The sequence below is a fragment of the Salvelinus fontinalis genome, chromosome 10 (assembly GCF_029448725.1).
Source record: "Salvelinus fontinalis isolate EN_2023a chromosome 10, ASM2944872v1, whole genome shotgun sequence".
Taxonomy (NCBI): Eukaryota; Metazoa; Chordata; class Actinopteri; order Salmoniformes; family Salmonidae; genus Salvelinus; species Salvelinus fontinalis.
In genome coordinates, this window is record NC_074674.1 from 30,839,304 (window position 1) to 30,862,602 (window position 23,299).

The window sequence follows — 23,299 nt, forward strand, 5'->3', positions numbered from 1 at the left end:
GTTTTACTAGCATTTAAGAGCAGTTGGAGGCCACGGAAGGAGTGTTGTATGGTGTTGAAGCTCGTTTGGAGGTTTGTTAACACAGTGTCCAAAGAAGGGCCAGATGTATACAGAATGGTGTCATCTGCGTAGAGGTGGAATAAAGAATCACCCGCAGCAAGAGCAACATCATTGATATATACAGAGAAAAGAGTCGGCCCAAGAATTGAACCCTGTGGCACCCCCGTAGAGACTGCCAGAGGTCTGGACAACAGGCCCTCCGATTTGACACACTGAACTCTATCTGAGAAGTTGTTAGTGAACCAGGCGAGGCAGTCATTAGACAAACCAAGGCTGTTGAGTCTGCCGATAAAAATACGTTGATTGAGTCAAAAGCCTTGGCCAGGTCAATGAAGACTGCTGCACAGTACTGTCTTTAATCAATGGCGGTTATGATATCGATTAGGACCTTGAGCGTGGCTGAGGTGCACCCATGACCAGCTCGGAAACCAGATTGCATAGTGGAGAAGGTACGGTGGGATCGGCGAAATGGTTGGTGATCTGTTTGTTGACTTGGCTTTCGAAGACTTTAGAAAGGCAGGGCAGGATGGATATAGGTCTGTAACAGTTTGGGTCTAGAGTGTCTCCCCCTTTGAAGAGGGGGATGACCGCAGCCGCTGTCCAATCTTTAGGAATCTCAGACGATACGAAAGAGAGTTTGAACAGACTAGTAATAGTTGTTGCAACAATGGCGGATAATTTTAGAAAGAGAGGGTCCAGATTGTCTAGCCCAGCTGATTTGTAGGGGTCCAGATTTTGCAGCCCTTTCATAATATCAGCTGTCTGGATTTGGGTGAAGGAGAAGCGTGGGGGGGGGGGGGGGGGGGGGCTTGGGCCAGTTGCTGTGTGGGGTGTAGAGCTGTTGGCCATAGTTGGGGTAGCCAGGTGGAAAACATGGCCAGTCGTAGAGAAATGCGTATTGAAATTCTTGATTATCGTGGATTCATCAGTGGTGACAGTGGTTATTCTCCAAGGACTTTACAGTGTCCCAAAACGTTTGGGAATTAGTGCTGCAGGATGCACATTTCTGTTTGAAAAAGCTAGCCTTTGCTTTCCTAACTGTCTGTGTGTATTGGTTCCTGACTTCCCTGAAAAGTTGCATACCGTGGGGACTATTCGATGCTAGTGCAGTACGCCACAGGGTGTTTTTTGCGCTGGTCAAGGGCAGTCAAGTCTGGAGTGAACCGAGGGCTATATCTGTTCTTAGTTCTACATTTTTTTGAAAGGGGCATGCTTATTTAAGATGGTGAGGAAAGCACTTTAAAAGAACAACCAGGCATCCCCTACTGATGGGATGAGGTCAATATCCTTCCAGGATACCCGGGCCAGGTCGATTAGAAAGGCTTGCTCGCAGAAGTGTTTTAGGGAACTATGGCAAATCACTAAAACAATACAGAAATACACTCCGGAAAAATAAAGATAATAACAATAAGAAATCAGCTCAATGTAATTGTAGAATCCAAATTCTCTAACCACTTATGGGAAAATTGGAAATCTCTAAACAAACAACCACATGAAGAGTTATCTATCCAAAACGGATATACAGTATATGGATAAATCACTCCAATCTTTTGGGCTCTATAACAAAGAACAAACAGCAAAAACAAATACATGATCAAATACAAATCTTAGAATAAATTATTAAAGACTACCAGAACCCACTGGATTCTCCAATTAAATTAAATGAACTACAGGACAAAATACAAACCCTCCAACCCAAAAAGGCCTGTGGGGTTGAAGATATCCTAAATGAAATGATAAAATACAGAGACCACAATTTTAAATTGACTGTACTTAAACTCTTTAACATTATCCTCAGCTCTGGCATCTTCCCCAATATTTGGAACCAAGGACTGATCACCCCAATCCACAAAAGTGGAGAAAAATTTGACCCCAATAACTACCGGGGGATATGCAACAACATCAACCCTGGGAAAATCCTCTGCATTATCATTAACAGCAGACAAACATTTCCTCCGTGAAAACAATGTACTGAGCAAATGTCAAATTGGCTTTTTACCAAATTACCATATGACAGACCACATATTCACCCTGCACACCCTAATTGACAAACAAAAAATTCTAAACAAAGGCAAAGTCATGCTTTGCTGATTTAAAAAAAAGCTTTCCACTCAATTTGGCATGAGGGTCTGCTATACAAATTGGTGGAAAGTGGTGTTGGGGGAAAAACATATGACATTATAAAATCCATGTACACAAACAACAAGTGTGCAGTTAAAATTGGCAAAAAAACACACACATTTCTTTCCACAGGGCCGAGGGTGAGACAGCGATGCAGCTTAAGCCCCACCCTCTTCAACATATATATCAATGAATTGGGGAGGGAACTAGAACAATCTGCAGCACCCGGCCTCACCCTACTAGAATCTGAAATCAAATGTCTACTGTTTGCTGACGATCTGGTGCTTTGGTCCCCAACCAAGGAGGAACTACAGCAGCACCTAGATCTTCTGCACAGATTCTGTCAGACCTGGGCCCTGACAGTAAAACTCAGTAAGACAAAAATAATGGTGTTCCAAAAAAGGTCCAGTTGCCAGGACCACGAATACAAATTCCATCTAGACACTATTGCCCTAGAGCACACAAAAAGCGATACATACCTCAGCCTAAACATCAGCGCCACAGGTAACTTCCACAAAGCTGTGAACAATCTGAGAGACAAGGCAAGAAGGGCCTTCTATGTCATCAAAAGGAACATAAAATTCAACATACCATTTAGGATCTGGCAAAAAATACTTGAGTCAGTTATAGAACCCATTGCACTTTATGAATGTGAGGTCTGGGGTTCGCTCATCAACCAAGAATTCACTAAATGGGACAAACACCAAATTGAGACTCTGCATGCAAAATTCTGCAAAAGTATCCTCAGTAAAACTTAAAACACCAAATAATGCATGCAGAGCATAATTAGGCTGATATTCGCTATTTATCAAATTGAGAAAAGAGCCGTTAAATTCTACAATCCCCTAAAAGGAAGCGATTTCCAAGCCTTCCATAACAAAGCCATCACCTACAGAGAAATGGACCTGGAGAAGAGACCCCTAAGCAAGCTGGTACTGGGGCTCTGTTCACAAACACAAACAGACCCCACAGAGCCCCAGGACAGCAACACAATTAGACCCAACCAAATCATGAGAAAACAAAAAGATAATTACTTGACAGATTGGAAAGAATTTACAAAAAACTGAGCAAACGAGAATGCTATTTGGCCCTAAACAGAGAGTACACAGTGGAAGAATACCTGACCACTGTGACTGACCCAAAATAAAGGAAATCTTTGACTATGTAGAGACTTAGTGAGCATAGTCTTGCTACTGAGAAAGGCTGCCATGCACACTGCGCACAAAATGAGGTGGAAACTGAGCTGCACTTCCTAACCTCCTGCCAAATGTAGGACTATATTAGAGACACATATTTCCCTCAGATTACACAGACCCACAAAGAATCGAAAACAAATCCAATTTTGATAAACTCCCATATCTATTGGGTGAAATACCACAGTGTGACATCACAGCAGCAAGATTTGTGACCTGTTGCCACAAGAAAAGGGCAACTAGTGAAGAACAAACACCTTTGTAAATACAACCTATATTATTTTCCATTTTGTACTTCAACTAGAGAGAGAGAGAGAGGTGGGAGAGTGAGAGAGGTGGTGGAGAGAGGGAGAGAGAGTGAGAGAGACAGAGAGAGGGGAGAGTGAGCAGTAGGAGAGGGGGGAGAGTGATAGAGGGGGGGAGACATAGAATGAGAGCAAGAGATAGATTAGAGAGAGAGAGAGAGAGAGACAGAGAGAGGGGGAGAGTGAGAGGGGGGGAGACAGAGAATGGGAGCAAGAGATAGATTAGAGAGTAACAAGAGATGGGGAGGTTAAGGGACAGAGAGACCTTGAATACCCACCAATGAAATACTAAAGCATTGCAAAATAAAATATTTATCTATTATTAACACACATGGGTAAGTGGAGCATTACTTCTGCTCCTGTGGGGGCGACGAATATGTTTGTGTTTATGAGGACATTTATAACAAACTCTCACCCTCAGGGTATCCATACAGGTTGTCCACAAAGTTGGAGATGGTGTAGTCAAAAGAGGCTGCAGAGATCCCATCATCCCCCTCACTGTCATCCACAAATTTCAGCCCTTCTCCCTGGTTCACGCCCAGCAGGATGTCATAGTTCAGGAACTCCCCCTAGTGGCAGCACACACACACACAGCATCACAGAACATGGAGGAAGAAAAAGACACTGCTATAGAAACAGTAAGAGCAGACGTTGCATAAAAATGCCAAATATATAAAAGACTGTGAGAAAGACGGATAGAAATACAATTTTAAAAATAATTGAAAGACAGAATAGACATGTTGTTTTGGAGCTAGAGGCTGAGTCTGACCTGTTGCATGAGAATCTCAGGGTCGTCGGGCACCACGTCTCCATCCACAACTGGGCCGAAGGCGATATGATATCTGGCCGGCTGGATGTCCTGGTCCACCAGCTCCCTGAAGGTTTTCCTCCTCAGACACTCCACCAGGTCGCCTGTGTCCCCGTAGCTGCAGCCTACCTTCTTAGCCAGGATCTGGGTGTACATGAGGGGTCGGTAGTTGACCGACCAGCTGGAGATGGCTGAGCCACTCTGGGCTATGGCTCTCTGGAACAGACCTGGGGGTCACAATAGGGTCAGAGGACTCAGATCCCTGAGTGTATAATAGATATAGGGCACTGTACTGTCTGTATCTAGAGAAAGTATCACTCTCTCCATTTACGCTGTCTTTTCATCCCTCTGACACACTCACTAGCTGCTCATGAGGCCTTCAAGGCACTACAGAGAGAGTGCTTTAATGATGCATGCATCAGAGGAGGAGCCTTGGCACCGTGAAGTATTACATATGGAGGGAGCACTGGTCCAGATATGCTGCCTCTCTCCCCAGCCCCACTAAATCACTGTAAACATTAGGCTTGCCAAATCCACCTTTTCTCTCATATCACATACGGAGGCAGGCCGGCTGGCACACAAAATGGCGACAGGCCGGCACACAGCTGTGTTGGTGTTTCCACTGACTGGTGGCTGTGTTGAATGGAGAGAGCGAGACCGAGAGCGAGAGCGAGAGCGAGAGCGAGAGCGAGAGCGAGAGCGAGGGTAGAGAGAGGAGAGTACTGCTGCACTGTTATGTAAAGTGCCTTGTTGTCCCCCTGTTTTCATCTGCAGATTCTGTCATTAATAATTAAGACCCCCTTCGCCCCATTCCATCCCCCATCCTCTGCATGTGCCACCTCCCCCGCTCCTCTCCCTGTGAAATCAATTAAGACTCGTCTCAGCTGCAGCTCAAGTTCTGTGCTCAGCTCTGCTCTCTCCTACTCACAGACAGACACATCCATATTGACAGGCCTCGTTATAGTGCTCTCTCTCTCACAGACAGACAGACACACACATCCATATTAACTCAGTTCAAAGTGCTCACTCATACACCAGTCTCTCTCTCATATACACAAACGGAGATTCATATTCTACACCGTAGAATCTACAATCAGATTTCCTATACCGAAGTCAAATTAATTATGTTGTAATTTGCATATTGATCTGATTCAACAAACCTATTCTATATGTGGCTCAATCTCAGATAGTCCTATCCATATTCATATGGGCCTAAAGTTCTATCCCATAATACTCTACCTACCTCATTGATATTCATACATCATCCTAGGGTTCAATGGCATACTACCTTGTTGCTCAGTTAGACACTATGGAACAGAGGCAAGAGGAACGTTTGTCTTTAAAGGCCCAGTGCAGTCAAAATTTAGTTTTCCTATATTTTGTATCACATTGTACAACAGCTGATGAAACTAACACTATATAAGTGTAAAAACAATTGAACAGTGTTATTTCCCAATAGTTTCTGTTTGAAAATACAATCTACATAGGACCTTCTAATCAGCCTGTTCGCATGGGTGAGAGTTTCGGCTTGCCTTGTGACATCAACAGTTGGTAAATTGGCTAATAGACCAATAACAAAGAGAGATCCAAACCATACTGCCAATAACAGCTAGTTTTAAGTTAACCTCCCCACTCAGACCACTCCCAGACAAAATTATTCTTTCTGAAAAAGCTATTTTTGTCAATTCTAAAGGAAAACTATTATAGTAAGGAAATTATATGATATTTATATAAAAAATGGCTGCATTGGGCCTTTAAATACACCTCTCTGGGTTTCCATTTTTAACACATACCTGAATAGTAGTTAAAACATGATAGTGCTATCGTGTTGATGATTGAAATGGTAATATGGTGATTATGATGACAGTAATAGTGGGGATTGTTGTCGTAGATGATGATATTGCTGTTATTGTAGATGATGACTGTTTATTTATGTGTTTTTAATTGAACCTTTATTTAACTAGACAAGTGAGTTAAGAACAAATTCTTACTTACAATGACGGCCTGCCCCGGCCAAACCCGGACGATGCTGGGCCAATTGTGTGCCGCCCTATAGGACTCCCAACCACGGCCGGATGTGATACAGCCTGTATTCAAACCAGGGACTGTAGTGACGCCTCTTGCACTGAGATGCAGTGCCTTAGATCACTGTGCCACGCGGGAGCCCAAAATGACATCATTTTTTAAATTTACATTTTTTTCTCCCCAATTTCGTGAAATCAATTGGTAGTTACAGTCTTAACCCATAGCTGCAACTCCCGTGCACAGTGGCGGATATAGGTATAGGCGACATGGGCAGCCGCCCAGGGCGGCACGGGGAACCCGCACAAAAAAAGTCGGAATCGTGACAGTTGCACGATCGGTTTTCTATCGCTCATTTGCACGTCACGTCAATGATATCATGTCACCGTGTGGGATTGTGGGTCAATTAACCTTGTCGGAGTGGGCGCCCTGATTCTAGTTTGTGAGCTAGACAGGCTACTGCCTGGGAAGGTCTCCCACTCAGAAGTGCGAGATGGGGAGGGGGCGGGTATAGGTTGACCTCAGGTCTCCCCACTAGAAGCCCAAGGTAGGGGGAGCGTGGGAATCTATCAAATAGCGTACCTCTAACTTTGTACAGTACTAATAAAATTAGTAAAATGAGTCACACTATGAAATGCTACCAAATAAACCACAATTCATTCATAACACTGTGAATATATAGTTTCATAGACATATTGTTGCATTTTTTTCTGGTTTGTGCAAAATTGTTAAGAATAATATACAACCAGTCTGCACACCACCAAGGTGAATTGGTTTAGTCTTGACTCTTGGTTGACAGTGTTGGGGGATGAGTAATGTATTGATGCTCGAGTGCCGGGAGAGGCGAAGGTCGGGAGCTGTGCGTCCTCCGAAACACAACCGCACTGCTTCTTGACAGGGACAAGAACATCCCTGCCTGCCAAACCCTCCCCTAACCCGGACGACGCTGGGCCAATTGTGCGCCACCTCATGGGTCTCCCGGTTGCGGCCGGCTACGACACAGCCTGGGATCAAACCAGGATCTGTAGTTACGCAGCTAGCACTGTGATGCAGTGCCTTAGACCGCTGCGCCACTCGCCACTCGAGAGGCCCCTGACTATCATGTTTGATGATGTTGGCGATGATGATTCTTATGTTCTTATGATAATCACTAAAATGATGATGACTGTTCCAAGATAGCACATTTGGTTCCCTGGAAGTTGTGAGAACGTATGTTTTTGGTTTCACATTGGTTGTGGGAACGAACCTATACGCTTCCTGACCAGAAAAACTTACTTCATAAAAAATGTTCTGAGAACAGAAGTGAAAATGTGTCAGTTTTGGGTTGCAGGGAGGTTCTGAGAACGTTTTACTTTAGTTCCTTGAATGTTTTCCTAGAAGATTTTATTAATGCTCTGAGAACGGAAATTATAGGTTAATTGATGGTTTTTGAATAAGTTCCTTAAAACTTTCACTGAATGTTTTCAATAAGACTTTGAATAGCACTGCTAGCTTATTTTGTGTTCACTTTTTTGAACTCCAGAACACACGGAAATTAATTTCCTATAAAACTCTGTTCTCTATTCATGAATTTAGTCCACTGCGCCACCAGGATGGAGCTATTATGTAATGTTTTTCAATTCAAGCTGTTAATTTTAGTCTATTCAAACAGACCCCATTTCAAAGGAAACAAACACTTATTAAGATCGGGTGTGGCCAATTAGTGGGTGAGGCCAATTAGTGGGCGTGGCCAACACACCTGAGAACATTAAACAAGATCGAGGATAGAGAGTTTTGTTGATGCTGAGTATGGAATGTAAATGTTTTTAACATTACTAAAGTTTTCTTCTTTTATAAAAACGTTTTCTTAATATGCTTTTTAAATAATATTCTTGGAGTGTTCTATGTACGTTACTAAAGTTTCATGTTTTTTTGTTTTTTTACGTTTTCCTAATGTTCTTGGAACAATTTGAGAACATGACCATAAATAGAACCATGACGAAACCTGTAGGAAACGTTATGCTGAAGTACTGAAATTCCCACAGAAGGTTTCTAAACATTTTCTGAACTATTTGAGAACATTCCCAATGTCAAACCAGTTGGAGAACCTTCCTAGAACATTACCAAAATGTCAATGAAATGTAACCATGTTTGAACTTTTAGGAAACGTTCTGTAAAAGTAATGAAATACCAAGAAAGTTCCTTAATTCTGCTGAGAATGTTCCAAAGCCAAGCAACTATTCTGCACCATTCCCAGAAAGTTGTGGGAAGGTTGTTTGCAAAATAACCATAGGACAACCACGCTCTCACCAGGCTCTAAGAAACATATGGTTCTCAGAACATTATGTGCTATTGCAGGGCTCTACAACCCTGTTCCTGGAGAGCTACCATCCTGAATAGGGTTGGAGTGAAAACGTAGAGGAGGGTAGCTCTCCGTGAGCAGGGTTGGAGAGCCCTGTGCTAATGTTATGGTGTTGCTTCCGTCCCTCTCCTCGCCCTAACGTGGGCTCCAACCAGGGACCCAACGAACACATCAACAACTACATCCCACGAGCATCGTTACCTATCGCTCCACAAAAGTCGCGGTCCTTGCAGTGCAAGGGAAGCAATTACTTCAAGGTCTCTGAGTGAGTGACGTCACCGATTGAAATCCCACTAGCGCGCACCGCTAACTAGCGAGCCATTTCACACCGGCTACACTAGCTGGGTTATGACTATGACGACAGGTCCTTACCCTCGGAGTGGTGGGAGAGAATGAGCAGATTGACACAGGAGGCTCCAGCCCCGGAGCCAAAGATGGTGATCCTCTCTGGGTCTCCTCCAAAGTGGCCAATGTTCTCATTGAGCCAGCGCAGAGCCTGGATCTGGTCCAAAAGACCATAGTTCCCCTTGGCTGACTGGTCCCCGGTACTCAGAAACCCTGCAGGACAGAGAGGAGCGCATGGAGGGAGGGATAGAGGGTAGACGGATGGTAGAGGGATTTGAGTGGAGAGGCAGCACAATGGAAAGAGAGAAGGGAAGAGTGATTTGAGGAGTGAGAGGGGTACACAAGGATGATAAGATGACAGAGAGGAAATATTGATGAGAGGAAAGAGACCAAAATGAGAAAGAGGAATACATGAAAAGGCATGGAGAGAGAAAGAGGATGAGGGTTGGTTGAAGAGGAGTAGGGAGAGATTCAGGGAGAGAAGAAAATATTATTACGTTTTGCATCTTTTTATGTCCTCCACAAGCAAAGATGGCCGCAGCATCCAGTGACAGTGATGTTTATGAGGCTGCAGCTCGTTAGCAGCCTCAAGTGCTTCAACAGAAACTTTGGCAAATTAGTCAAGCACTGTATTATCTGATAAAGGCAATGGCACTCATTTTTAATACCTATGTCGTTAAATGAACGCAGCAAAGAGAGCTCGTTAGGAAAGAGGAGAGGCACTGTAAACACACTCATAGACACGCACGCACGCACACACACACACACACACACACACTTTCACTCACATTCTCTCTTACACACACACACACACACACACACACACACACACACACACACACACACACACACACACACACACACACACACACACACACACACACACTTTCACTCACATTCTCACACACACACGGGCACAAACAGAATAAATAAAAACATCTAAAATGTGTTATAACGTCATTATCTGTGTTGAACAACTAATGGGTGTTGCTGGTGTTTTCAAATGTACATAAATCTATCCGTATATGACCTATTACTCGTTATCTTACAGTATTATTTTGTGTGGAAAGTACACATCATATTACTAGTTACATTACTTTACGTTACTTTCATGAAAACAATCTCAAAATCTCCCCGTTTGTTTGACTGACTGAGGGAGCAAGGCGAGCCATGCACTCTCTAAATAAGACAGGCTACTTACTAATTCAGGTTGATCACAAGTTCCTCCTTTCATCTGTGGCGCTGCTTTGCTGTGCTAGTCTACAAGTGCTACGCTATACATGGGCTGCTTAATTAGCTGTATATTCTGTAAGGCAAAAATCTGTTCATTCAAAATCTTTCTCTCGAACCGCCAGTTCCGGTTCTGGACTGCATGTACACGGACCAAGAGACGTATAGAGGGCACACGTGTCACTAGAAGGGAAAGCCCTTTATATGCTTTGCGATCACAGAAGCGTTCAATTGCAAAGATCCGAGGAGCGCCCTTTATACATTTCTATGGACAGCAGCAGTCTTGACATTTCTCCAAACAGCCTTTCTTTGCTTGCTCGAGAACTCAATTGGAAACAAGTCGAGATTGATTTTGATTTGAAACACACACCCGACTGTTTGACTAAGTAACAATAATAATATATTACCCATTATTACCCAATTAGAAAAAGTACCGCGTTATTTTACTCTGTTACTCATAAAAGTAATTTGATTACGTAACGCATTACCCCAACACTGCTCAATTCAAATTTCAGCAATCTTCAAGTTATAGATTTGGAATTGAATTGGAAAAAGAATATTTGGACTTTGCGGAATTTAAATTGATTTGGAATTGTAAAATAATTTAATCTTTGTAATTGAATTGGAATTCAATATTTCTACATTCCCCAGTTAACGGAATTGCTGCACTTAATATCAACAATTGACTGCAAGATTTGTTATAAATTATTTCAACTTGTATTTCTATATTCCCAGTATAGCTAGACTGTCTGAACTGTTGGGGATAATATTCAATTGGGAATTGAATTATTGGAATTGACCTAACATTGGAATTGACAGGGATGGAATTATCTATGAATTTAAAGACTGACCGGGAATTTGAATTAAATTAAATGGAATTTAGAGGGAGAAGGAATGGAATTTGAATTGAATTTGTGGAATGAACCCCAATCCTACTGGGAGCAGAGCATCACTCTGTTATCTGTGGGTCTGAGGCCTAGCTACTGCTTTACGATACAGAGACACACTCATCTGTCTGTCTGTCTCTCCCTTGGTCTGCCTGTCTTGTTGTCTGCCTGCCTACCTGCCTGCCTGCCTCTATTTATCTGTTGGTTAATTGGTGGTTTGGACTTAATAGTTACTGCATGGGTGGATTGCAAACAATGCCAGCCGTGATTAATACCTGTTGTACTGATATGCTACAACTGTACGAGAATTGGAACACGACAAAGTCACTACATGTCAACTGACGTGTTAGACATGACTTTATGAAAATGGAAACGATATGAAGGGCATTCTGTATATGAGTTGTATCTCCAGTATTTTGTATTATTTCATGCATAATGACCTTCATAGGTGTAACGGCTGTCCACGCTGACAGAAGGAGAGGACCAAAACGCAGAGTGGTTAGTGTTCATTATTTAATGAAAGTCAACAAAACACTTCAAAATACAAAACAACCAACAAACGTGACAAAACCGAAACAGTCCTGTGTGGCACAAACACTGACACAGGAACAAACACCCACAAAACACACGTGAAACCCCGGCTGCCTTAGTATGATTCTCAATCAGGGACAACGATTGACAGCTGCCTCTGATTGAGAATCATACCAGGCCGAACACAAAATCCCAACATAGAAAATCACACATAGACAAACCCACCCAACTCACGCCCTGACCAACTAAATAAATACAAGACAAAAGAAAACAGGTCAGGAACGTGACATAACCCCCCCCCTTAAGGTGCGAACTCCGGGCGCACCAGCATAAACTCTAGGGGAGGGTCTGGGTGGGCGTCTGTCCACGGTGGCGGCTCTGGCACTGGTCGTGGTCCCCACCCCACCATAGTCAATCCCCTCTTCCGTAGCCTCCTCCAAATTAACCCCACTAGATTAAGGGGCAGCACCGGACTAAGGGGCAACACCGGACTAAGGTGCAACACCGGACTGAGGGGCAACACCGGACTGAGGGGCAACACCGGACTGAGGGGCAACACCGGACTGAGGGACGGATCCTGGCTGGCTGGCTCTGGCGGATCCTGGCTGGCTGGCTCTGGCGGATCCTGGCTGGACGGCTCTGGCGGATCCTGGCTGGACGGCTCTGGCTGGTCCTGGCTGGACGGCTCTGGCGGATCCTGGCTGGACGGCTCTGGCGGATCCTGGATGGACGGCTTTGGCTGGTCCTGGCTGGACGGCTCTGGCTGGTCCTGGCTGGACGGCTCTGGCTGATCCTGGCTGGACGGCTCTGGCTGATCCTGGCTGGACGGCTCTGGCTGATCCTGGCTGGACGGCTCTGGCTGATCCTGGCTGGACGGCTCTGGCTGATCCTGGCTGGACGGCTCTGGCTGGTCCTGGCTGGACGGCTCTGGCTGGTCCTGGCTGGACGGCTCTGGCTGCTCATGGCTGGCCGGCTCTGGCTGCTCATGGCTGGCCGGCTCTGGCTGCTCATGGCTGGCCGGCTCTGGCTGCTCATGGCTGGCCGGCTCTGGCTGCTCATGGCAGGCCGGCCCTGGCGGATCCTGGCCGGCCGGCTCTGGCTGGTCCTGGCCGGCCGGCTCTGGCTGGTCCTGGCCGGCCGGCTCTGGCTGGTCCTGGCCGGACGGCTCTGGCTGGTCCTGGCCGGACGGCTCTGGCTGGTCCTGGCCGGACGGCTCTGGCTGCTCCTGTCTGGCGGAAGGCTCTGGCTGCTCCTGTCTGGCGGAAGGCTCTGGCTGCTCCTGTCTGGCGGAAAGCTCTGGCTGCCCCTGTCTGGCGGAAGGCTCTGGCTGCTCCTGTCTGGCGGAAGGCTCTGTCTGCTCCTGTCTGGCGGACGGCTCTGACGGCTCGGGACAGACGGGCAGCTCTGACGGCTCGGGACAGACGAGCAGCTCTGACGGCTCGGGACAGACGGACAGCTCTGACTGCTCGGGACAGACGGACAGCTCTGACGGCTCGGGACAGACGGACAGCTCTGACGGCTCTGACGGTGCTGTGCAGGCAGGCAGCTCAGACAGCGCTGGGCAGGCAGACAGTTCAAACAGCGCTGGGCAGGCAGGCAGCTCAGACACTGGTTGCGCTGGAGAGGAGGAAGGCTCTGACAGCGCTGGACAGGTGGGAGCAACTGGAGAGAGAAGACGGAGAGACAGCCTGGTGCGGGGGGCTGCCACCGGAGGACTGGTACGTGGAGGTGGCACCGGATTTACCTGACCGTGAAGGAGGACACGCGCTCTTGAGCACCGAGCCTGCCCAACCTTACCAGGTTGAATGGTCCCCGTAGCCCTGCCAGTGCGGCGAGCTGGAATAGCCCGCACTGGGCTATGCTGGCGAACCGGGGACACCATTTGTAAGGCTGGTGCCATGTACGCCGGCCCGAGGAGACGCACTGGAGGTCAGATGCGTTGGGCCGGCTTCATGATACCCGGCTCGATGCCCAACCTATCCCTACCAGTGCGGGGAGGTGGAATAGCCCGCACTGGGCTAAGCATGCATACTGGGGACACCGTGCGCTCCACCGCATAACACGGTGTCTGACCAGTACGACACCCTCTCACTCCACGGTAAGCACGGCGAGTTGGCTCAGGTCTCCTACCCGGCTTTGCCACACCCCGCGTGTGCCCCCCCCCCCCCCCCCCCCAAGATATTTTTGGGTCTGACTCTCGGGCTTCCGTGCTAGCCGCGTACCTTCATACCGCCGGTTCCTCTCTCCGGTTGCCTCTGCTCTTCGAGCTGCCTCCAGCTGTTCCCATGGGAGGCGATCCTTTCCAGCCAGGATCTCCTCCCATGTGTAGCAACCCTTGCCGTCCAAAACGTCCTCCCATGTCCAATTCTCCCTTTTGCGCTGCTGCTGCTGTTGCTGCCCTTTTCCACTCTGCTTGGTACTTTGGTGGTGGGTGTTTCTGTAACGGCTGTCCTCACTGACAGAAGGAGAGGACCAAAACGCAGAGTGGTTAGTGTTCATTATTTAATGAAAGTCAACAAAACACTTCAACAACCAAATACAACCAACAAACGTGACAAAACAACCAACAAACGTGACAAAACCGAAACAGTCCTGTGTGGCACAAACACTGACACAGGAACAAACACCCACAAAACACACGTGAAACCCCGGCTGCCTTAGTATGATTCTCAATCAGGGACAACGATTGACAGCTGCCTCTGATTGAGAATCATACCAGGCCGAACACAAAATCGCAACATAGAAAATCACACAGACAAACCCACCCAACTCACGCCCTGACCAACTAAATAAATACAAGACAAAAGAAAACAGGTCAGGAACGTGACAATAGGCAGATTAAATGGATCATGATGTGTCAGTAACAGAATCCTTGCTAAGAGTGTTGTGTAATTGATTGTCCTTGAAAAGAGAATGCCATCCTGGCTCCATAGTTCCACACCATGTAGGTCAAGGCAAACACCCCTCCAGGAGGTGCATTACAAGGGACTAAGAGGGAAAATATGTTGAAACCCTTCCATGGCTTCAGGAGAGGGTTTTGTATTCTCTGTAGATGGTAGCCCCATTTCTAAAGAGCAAAGGGCAGAGAGAGAGGACTGGGGAGAGGCCCGGGGAAAGACAGAGGGACAGAGACATACACCATGCAGCCAATCACTCATCCACTGCTGCTTAACTACCCCCAGCGGCACAGTCAAAGAAAAGAGACCAAAATAGGACTGAATACAAAAGCAATCTGACCTCTAAACCCTGAGCTTTGAGCGAGAGAGTGAGAAAGCAAGAGAGAGAGGAGGGATAGAGAAAGAGAGAATGAGAGAGAGCAACAGAGTCAGGAGAGAGAGCTAGAGAGCGAGTAGAAGGGATTAAACAGATCAAGATGTACAGGGACATCAAGATAAAGATCTAGATTAGTGAGTTCACTCACTGGGCGGTCCTCATCCACTGGCCTCACTAAATGGTCGCCCGGTGATTGGACAGTTGATAGAGTGATGGCAGAGTGGTGTCTCAGTGTGATAATGGTTTGGATCATGGTGGTCAGGGGTAGGGTCTCAGTGACCTTACGACCTCTGAACTGTGACCCGTACTACTAGCTAGAGCCAGAGGCGTGAAGATGTGTCCTATCTCATAGCAGCTGTGGTGAGCTGTCTGCCTGCCTCTGTTGCCTGGCAACCAGCCAGAACTACAGTCACAGAGATCTGGACACACTCTGGCACGACACACATACACAGACTTAAAGTCAGACACACTCGCATGCTCACATGACCTCTTCCCCATTCTATTTGATAGGAGGGAGAGAGGAAATATTTAAGATAAATCAGACAGGTTTTTTCAGTCTTTTCCTCTTTCAATCTCTCTTTCAATCAATTCAATTCAATTTGCTTTATTGGCATGACGTAACAATGTAAAATATTGCCAAAGCTTACTTTGGATATTTACAATATGAAAATCAATCTCTCACTCAGTCTTTTTCTCCTTCAATCTCTCTGTCTTTTTCGCTTTCAATCTCTCTCTCAATCTCTCGGTCTCTCTGTCTTTCTGTCTAGAATAGCATTCTAGTTTGCTCAGTTTTTTGGTAAATTCTTTAATTCTCTCTCAATCTCTCTGTCTTTCTGTCTAGAATAGCATTCTAGTTTGCTCAGTTTTTTGGTTAATTCTTATACATTTTTCGTTCTTTCTCTCTCTCTCTCTCACTCTCTCGCTCAATAAGTTTTCTTTTCGAAACTTTTCCTGTCTGCTGAGTTGGGCCTCCTGCTTCCTTTAGCGCTGAGAGCAGCAGTTTACAAGGCCGAACTCATGCATATTCTACACTCGCTTTAGGTAACGGCCAAGGAAATGTGAAGAGAGTCTTCAACCTCGGAGAGAGAGAGAAGGAGCGATATGGTGTAGAGAAATAAATGAATTGGAGAAAAACGTAACGGAAGGATAAAGTGCACTAGATTGAGGGTTATTTGAGCTCTGTAAGCATCCACCAGACAGCTCTTCATGAAACACTGCCCCCTCCTGCCTCTGGAACCGTAGTAATACAATATCACACCGATATTTAGGACGGTTCTTTACAATATTTACAACAATGGGAGTAATCAGTGTAATATTGTGAAAGATTAATTGAACACAGTATATTTCATCATGGGAGACGGTGAAAAAACACATATCATTAATTCATTGTCGCTGCATATGTTTATTGTAATGGACACCTTGATAATCATACAGACCTTGTATGTGGGGGATTGAACCTTTGTATTTTGAGATGAATTCTGTGTTATAATCATGAATTATGAGCTATGAGTAACACACACGTTCTCTCTCTCTCTTTCTACCCCTCTCCACCTCTCCCTCTCTCTCTACATCTTTCTCTAACTCTCTCTCTAACTCTCTCTCTACCTGAACAGGTGACTGGTGAAGCAGTTGGCTGAGTGGAGTCAGTGCTGTGAGAGCCAATTAGGACTAATGATATTGTTGGGATGTGATGTTCTCCACTACAGTGGCTCAGTAAAAGCTTGTTCTATTCACTGATTCAAGGTGAGTGTGTGTGTGTGTCCAGACCCTCAGGTGTGTAGAGTCATAGTATAGGAGATAGCTAGCCTGCTGTGTGAGTGAACAGGCCCCTACAGACCTAGTGTCTCAGATATGAACAGGACAATTATCAGGAAGTCACTGAACAAACACATCTATGAATACATGAATAGGTGAATAGAGCGCTATACCCAGAGAGGAGAGGAGGAGAGGAAGAAGGGTGGTATGGAATGGAAAGAGGGCCAAAAAGCTAAGAAAAGGGGGACATGAAAGGCGATGGATACAAGGAAAGCATTACTGTAGATTCAGTAAATTATTAAAATGAGCCTTGCAAGATGGAGCGTAATGGACAGATGGGATGAAGACAGAGACAGGGATATTACAGTTCTACAAAAACATCAATCAAACTCAATCACATTTATTTTTACATCAGCAGTTGTCACAAAGTCCAAAGTCTACCCACATGTATGTAGAAGCACAGCAGAAAAGCTCCCTAGAAAGGCAGGTACATAGGAAGAAACTTAGAGAGGAACCAGGCTCGGGGGCAGTAGCGGTTCTAGCTTGTATGGCTCCCTGGGTGAACCCCCCCCCCCCCCCCAAAAAGTACCATTCTACCATTCTACCCCATCACCCAAGACTGTCAACCAAGAGTCAAGACTAAACCTATTCACCTTGGTGGTGTGCAGACTGGTTTAATATTATTCTTAATGATTTCGCACAAACCAGAAAAAAATGCAACAATATGTCTGTGAAACTACATATTCACAGTACTATGAATGAATTGTGGTTTACTTGGTAGCGTTTTGTTGTGTGACTGATTTTATTAACTGCATTAGTACTGTACAAAGTTAGAGGTGCACTATTTGATGGTGTTAGGTTCTTATTTTTCTGAGTAAATGACCCACGGACACTAGAGAAGCTTTAACCAAGTTTATTCATCCCAAAGGTTCTGTACAGCTGAAAACAGACAGCTAAAGATTTCAGACTTGACAGTTTATATGCATCCTACTTAACTTATTTGGGGTAGGGGGCAGTATTTTCACGTCCGGATGAAAAGCGTGCCCAGAGTAAACAGCCTGCTACTCAGCCATAAAAGCTAGAATATGCATATTATTAGTAGATTTGGATAGGAAACACTCTGAAGTTTCTAAAACTGTTTGAATGATGTCTGTGAGCATAACAGAACTCATATGGCAGGCAAAAACCTGAGAAAAAATCCAACCAGGAAGTGGGAAATCTGAGGGTGGACGATTTTCAACTCAGCTCCTATTGAAGATACAGTGGGATATTGGTAATGTTGCACTTCCTAAGGCTTACACTAGATGTCAACAGTCTTTAGAACCTTGTCTGATGCTTCTACTGTGAAGTGGGGCCGAATGAGAGGGGATTGAGTAAAGTCTACCATGACCTGAACATGTGCTGACCATGCGCGTTCATATGAGAGCGTGCAGTGTTCCATTGCACTTCTGAAGACAAAGGAATTCTCCGGTTGGAACATTATTGAAGATTTTTGTTAAAAACATCCTAAAGATTGATTCAATACTTTGATTGTCATGATTTTACGGACTGTAATACAACTTTTTTAACTTTTAGTCCGTACTTTCCGCTGGACTTGCTCGCGCGTCGTGAGTTTAGAAAGTGTACTGAACACTAAAACAACAAGGAGGAATTTGGACATAAATGATGGACATTATCGAACAAAACAAACATTTATTGTGGAACTGGGATTCCTGGGAGTGTATTCTGATGAAGATTATCAAAGGTAAGTGAATGTTTATAATGTTCTTTCTGACTTCTGTTGACTGCACAATATGGCGGATATACTTTTGTCTTGATTGGGCTCTGAGCGCCGACCTCAGATTATTGCATGGTTTGCTTTTTCAGTAAAGCTTTTTTGAAATCTGACACAGCGGTTGCATTAAGGAGAAGTGCATCTAAAATTCCATGCATAACACTTGTATTTTCATCAACATTTATAATGAGTATTTCTGTAAATTGATGTGGTTCTCTGCAAAATCACCGTATGTTTTGGAACTACTGAACGTAACGCGCCAATGTAAACTCAGATTTTTGGATATAAATATGAACTTTACAGAACAAAACATACATGTATTGTGTAAAATGAAGTCCTATGAGAGTCATTGATGAAGATCATCAAAGGTTAGTGATTCATTTTATCTATATTTCTGCTTTTTGTGAAGAATCTCTTTGGCTGGAAAAATGGTTGTGTTATTCTGTGAATAGGCACTCACCTAACATAATCGTTTGGTTTGCTTTCGTCGTAAAGCGTTTTTGAAATCGTTCTGGATTTACAACACGTGTATCTTTAAAATGGTGTAAAATACATGTATGTTCGAGGAATTTTAATTATGGGATTTCTGTTGTTTTGAATTTGGCACCCTGCAGTTTCACTGGCTGTTGACGAGGTGAGACACTACCGTCCCACATACCCTAGAGAGGTTAAGACACTCCCCTTTCTTTCCAATCCTTACATTTTATGGCTCTACAGGAAGCTAATAAAGAGGGTAACAGGATTCCAAACATGTATTACTCTCTTAAGAGAATCTGTCCTCACCTCCTGACTTCAACCCCTCTTTCATCTAATACACAGATGTCCATCTGTCTTCCCTGTATCAACACATCGCTCTCCTCTCCTCCATCAAACACATTCCAAAGCCTTCTTCTTTCTTCTGAGAACCATTAACTTCTAACATAACCCAGTCTCTTTCATTTCCTATCATTCATTTAATATCTCAATGTTCAAAGTTTAGCCGATTCCAACAATAGATTCCCCCGTTCCTCCTACCTCGGGCTTCCAGTGGGGAGACCTGAGGTCAACCTCTCCCCGCCCCCCTCCCCATCTCGTACTTCTGAGTGGGAGACCTTCCCTGCCTAGCTCAAAACTACAATCAGGGTGCAAACTCTGACAAGGTTAATTGACCCACAGTCCCACATGGTGACATGATATCATTGACATGACATGCAAATGAGCGATAGAAAACCGATCGTGCAAATGTCACCATTCCGATTTCTTGTGTGCGGGCGACCCGTACCGCCCCCGGCAAGATGCCGCCCTGGGCGGCTGCCAATGCCAACTATACCTAAATCCGCCACTGCGTACCGGGGGGGGGGGGGGGGGGGGGGCAGTCCTCTTCTGGCTGTGCTGGGTATTGATTATAAGAGTACATGGCCATCTAGGCCAGATTGTTCTCCTCTTAATGCACATCTCATTAGTGTGAGGGAACCAATCTATTATAGAGAAAAGGTCAATGAGAGACAGATACAGATGTAGGATCTTAATTTGAGCCAGTTCACTACAGAAGGAAAATAATCCTGCAGCAAAAGGAAATGTGAGTTATCATGTGGATTATAATTAATGGACATTTTTGTAGGGGTTGAAATATTTTTTCTGTAAAGTCTAAAATGTCAATGTGGAAATAACAAATTTCAGAAGCCTTTATAAACCTCAAATACACTACAAGTTTAACATTTCCTGCAACATGGTGATCAAATTAAGATCCTATATCTACAGCATATACACCGAGTATACAAAGATTAAGAACAGCCGCTCTTTCCATGACACAGACTGACCAGGTTCAGGGTCTACAGACAATCACGGATTACAAAAAGAAAACTTGCCCCGTCGCGGACATCGACGTCTTGCTTCTAGACAAATGAAAAACTTTTTGGTGCACTTTGAGGACAATACAGTGCCACCGACGCGAACCGCTACCAAAGAATGTGGGCTCTCCTTTTCCGTGGCCGACGTGAGTAAAACATTTAAACGTGTTAACCCTCGCAAGGCTGCCGATACAGACGGCATCCCTAGCCGTGTCCTCAGAGCATGCGCAGACCAGCTGGCTGGTGTGTTTACGGACATATTCAATCATTCCCTATACCTGTCTGCTGTTCCCACATGCTTCAAGATGGCCACCATGGTTCCTGTTCCCAAGAAAGCCAAGGGCATTGAACTAAATGACTATCGCCCCGTAGTACTCACTTCTGTCATCATGAAGTGCTTTGAGACTAGTCACCGACAAACTGAAATGGTCCACGCACACAGACAGTGTGGTGAAGAAGGCGCAACAGCGCCTCTCAACCTCAGGAGGCTGAAAAAATATGGCACCGAAAACCCTCACTAACTTTTACAGGTGCACAATCGAGAGCATCCTGTCGGGGTGTATCTCCGCCTGGTACGGCAACTGCACCGCCCTCAACCACAAGGCTCTCCAGAGGGTGGTGCGGTCTGCACAACGCATCACCGGGGGCAAACTACCTGCCCTCCAGCACACATACAACACCCGATGTCACAGGAAGGCCATAAAGATCATCAAGGACAATAACCACCACTGCCTGTTCACCCTGCTTCCATCCAGAAGGCGAGGTCAGTACAGGTGCATCAAAGCTGGTACAGAGAGATTGAAAAACAGCTTCTATCTCAAGGCCATCTGATTGTTAAACAGCCATCACTAGCACAGAGAGGCAGCTGCCTACCTACAGACTTGATATCATTGGCCACTTTAATAAATGGAACATTAGTCACTTTAATAATGCCACTTTAATAATGTTTACATATCTCACATTACTTATGTCAAATGTAAAGACTGTATACTACACTATCTATTCTATCTATTGCCTCTTAGCCGTTCTGTCTGCTCATACATATATTTTATATTTATATATTCTTATTCCTTTACTAGATTGTGTGTATTAGGTTTTGTTGTGGAATTGTTAGATATTACCTGTTAGATACTGCTGCACTGTCGGATCTAGAAGCATAAGCATTTCGCAACACTCACAATAACATCTGCTAACCATGTGTAGGTGACCAATAAAATTAGATTTGATTTAGGTGCCAGGCGCACCAGTTTATGTCAAGAACAGCAACGCGGCTGGGTTTTTCACGCTCCACAGTTTCCCGTGTGTATCAAGAATGGTCCACCACCCAAAGAACATCCAGCCAACTTGACACAACTGTGGGAAGCACTGGAGTCAACATTGGGGTGCAACTCAATATTAGAACGGTATTCTTAATGTTTGGTATACTCAGTGTACAGAAGAGTAGGACAGATACATAAACATATATATCGATATAGAGACAGAGGGAAGAACACCGGGAAATGGAGAGACAGCCTTCAAAGCTACGGCAGGTGGGGGCAGATGAGAAGAAGGGAAAATATGGTTGTGTATAAATCAGTCCAGTAGTGAGGTCCACAGACGTACATGTGAAATGACCTGATTGAGTACAGATTGAGTATTAGCGTAAGATGTCTGCCTTCCACAGATGAGGCTGTGCTCAGAGAGAGAAGCACAGTGGTTTCAAACTACATCGTTCATGGACGGTTTGTTCTTCTTGTAAACACGAGCCTGTGTCTAACAGCGTAAAATTGGACTCATAGGTGAAATTACTCATTGTGCAATGTGAGGTAACCTTTGAGATCAAGCGTATCCATCATGGCCTTTATCAGTATCTGTGTGTTTCAGAGAAATCCCTATCCTTCTGTATAGACAGGTTGGTTGTTCAGCAACAAAACCAAAGTGTGCGCAACTATGGGGCAAAACAGACAGCGTTGGTTAAGGTTGTTCATAACATGTAAACTATATTTCGTCTCCAATGTTTATCGAAAACATAAATAAAGTTGCACAATGAGCAAATGTCTCTAGAATACATCCTTACAGATGTTGGTTAGCTAGCTAGCTAGCAAATTTGAGCCATATTAGCATAGATGTGACATTAGTCATAACACCTCAAAACAAGACATGGTCTCAAGAACAAGATCAATCGGGCTGAAATGAGACACTTACAATTCACCACATGGCAGTTTCTTGTCTTTGCTGTTAGCTATCTGGCCAGCCAGAATCACAACAACGCACGGTAGTCTGCCCCTTTGAAGCTGCACTTCGTTTTCGTTACATTGACAGCTAACCCGTCTATTTTATTATTGGGCTGTTCTATTGTCAATCGTTGTGCACTCTCCAGTGTTATCCTGTTGTGTTATGCAGGATTGGGTTGTGGTTTATTCTATGTTGTTTCACCATCTAAATGATTATTCCATACAGTAACACTATACCCCATCTCTTTTAATGTCATGCTTCCTCCACTCGCTACGTTTGTGCAGGCAAGTTCACTTTCTCCTGACAGCCCCATGCAACAATAACCAAATGATCACCTCATTATAAAAGGGAACATGCGATTTGTCATAATACTCAAATCCCAACACTGGCTCTATTTATTCAATCTGAGCGGGGTTTGTCATTATGAGATTACTGTACATTGAAACAAATAGGCTGTATGCTGAAGCATTAATAACTTAAAGGCAGTGTCCTTGGGTGCATCAGGAGAGAGCTGGGAATGATCATTCAGGGATTTGGTGTTTGTTGGTAGAGAGGAGAGAAACAAACACATGAGATGAACTCATTAGGAGTCATCCGATCCTGTTCAATCA

General features: G+C 44.8%; 1 protein-coding gene across 2 annotated transcripts in view; it reads right to left on the bottom strand.

Moving 5' to 3' along the window:
• LOC129864003 (neuroligin-2-like) overlaps positions 1 to 23,299 on the bottom strand; it is a 97,873-nt gene that overhangs the window by 12,580 nt on the left and 61,994 nt on the right. For both annotated transcript variants that reach the window (XM_055936521.1, XM_055936520.1), the window contains 3 exons: positions 9,223 to 9,408; positions 4,449 to 4,714; positions 4,095 to 4,248 (listed from right to left, as the gene is read on the bottom strand). In XM_055936521.1, coding sequence (XP_055792496.1) covers positions 4,095 to 4,248; positions 4,449 to 4,714; positions 9,223 to 9,408 — 606 coding nt within the window. The remainder of the gene's footprint in view (positions 1 to 4,094; positions 4,249 to 4,448; positions 4,715 to 9,222; positions 9,409 to 23,299) is intronic.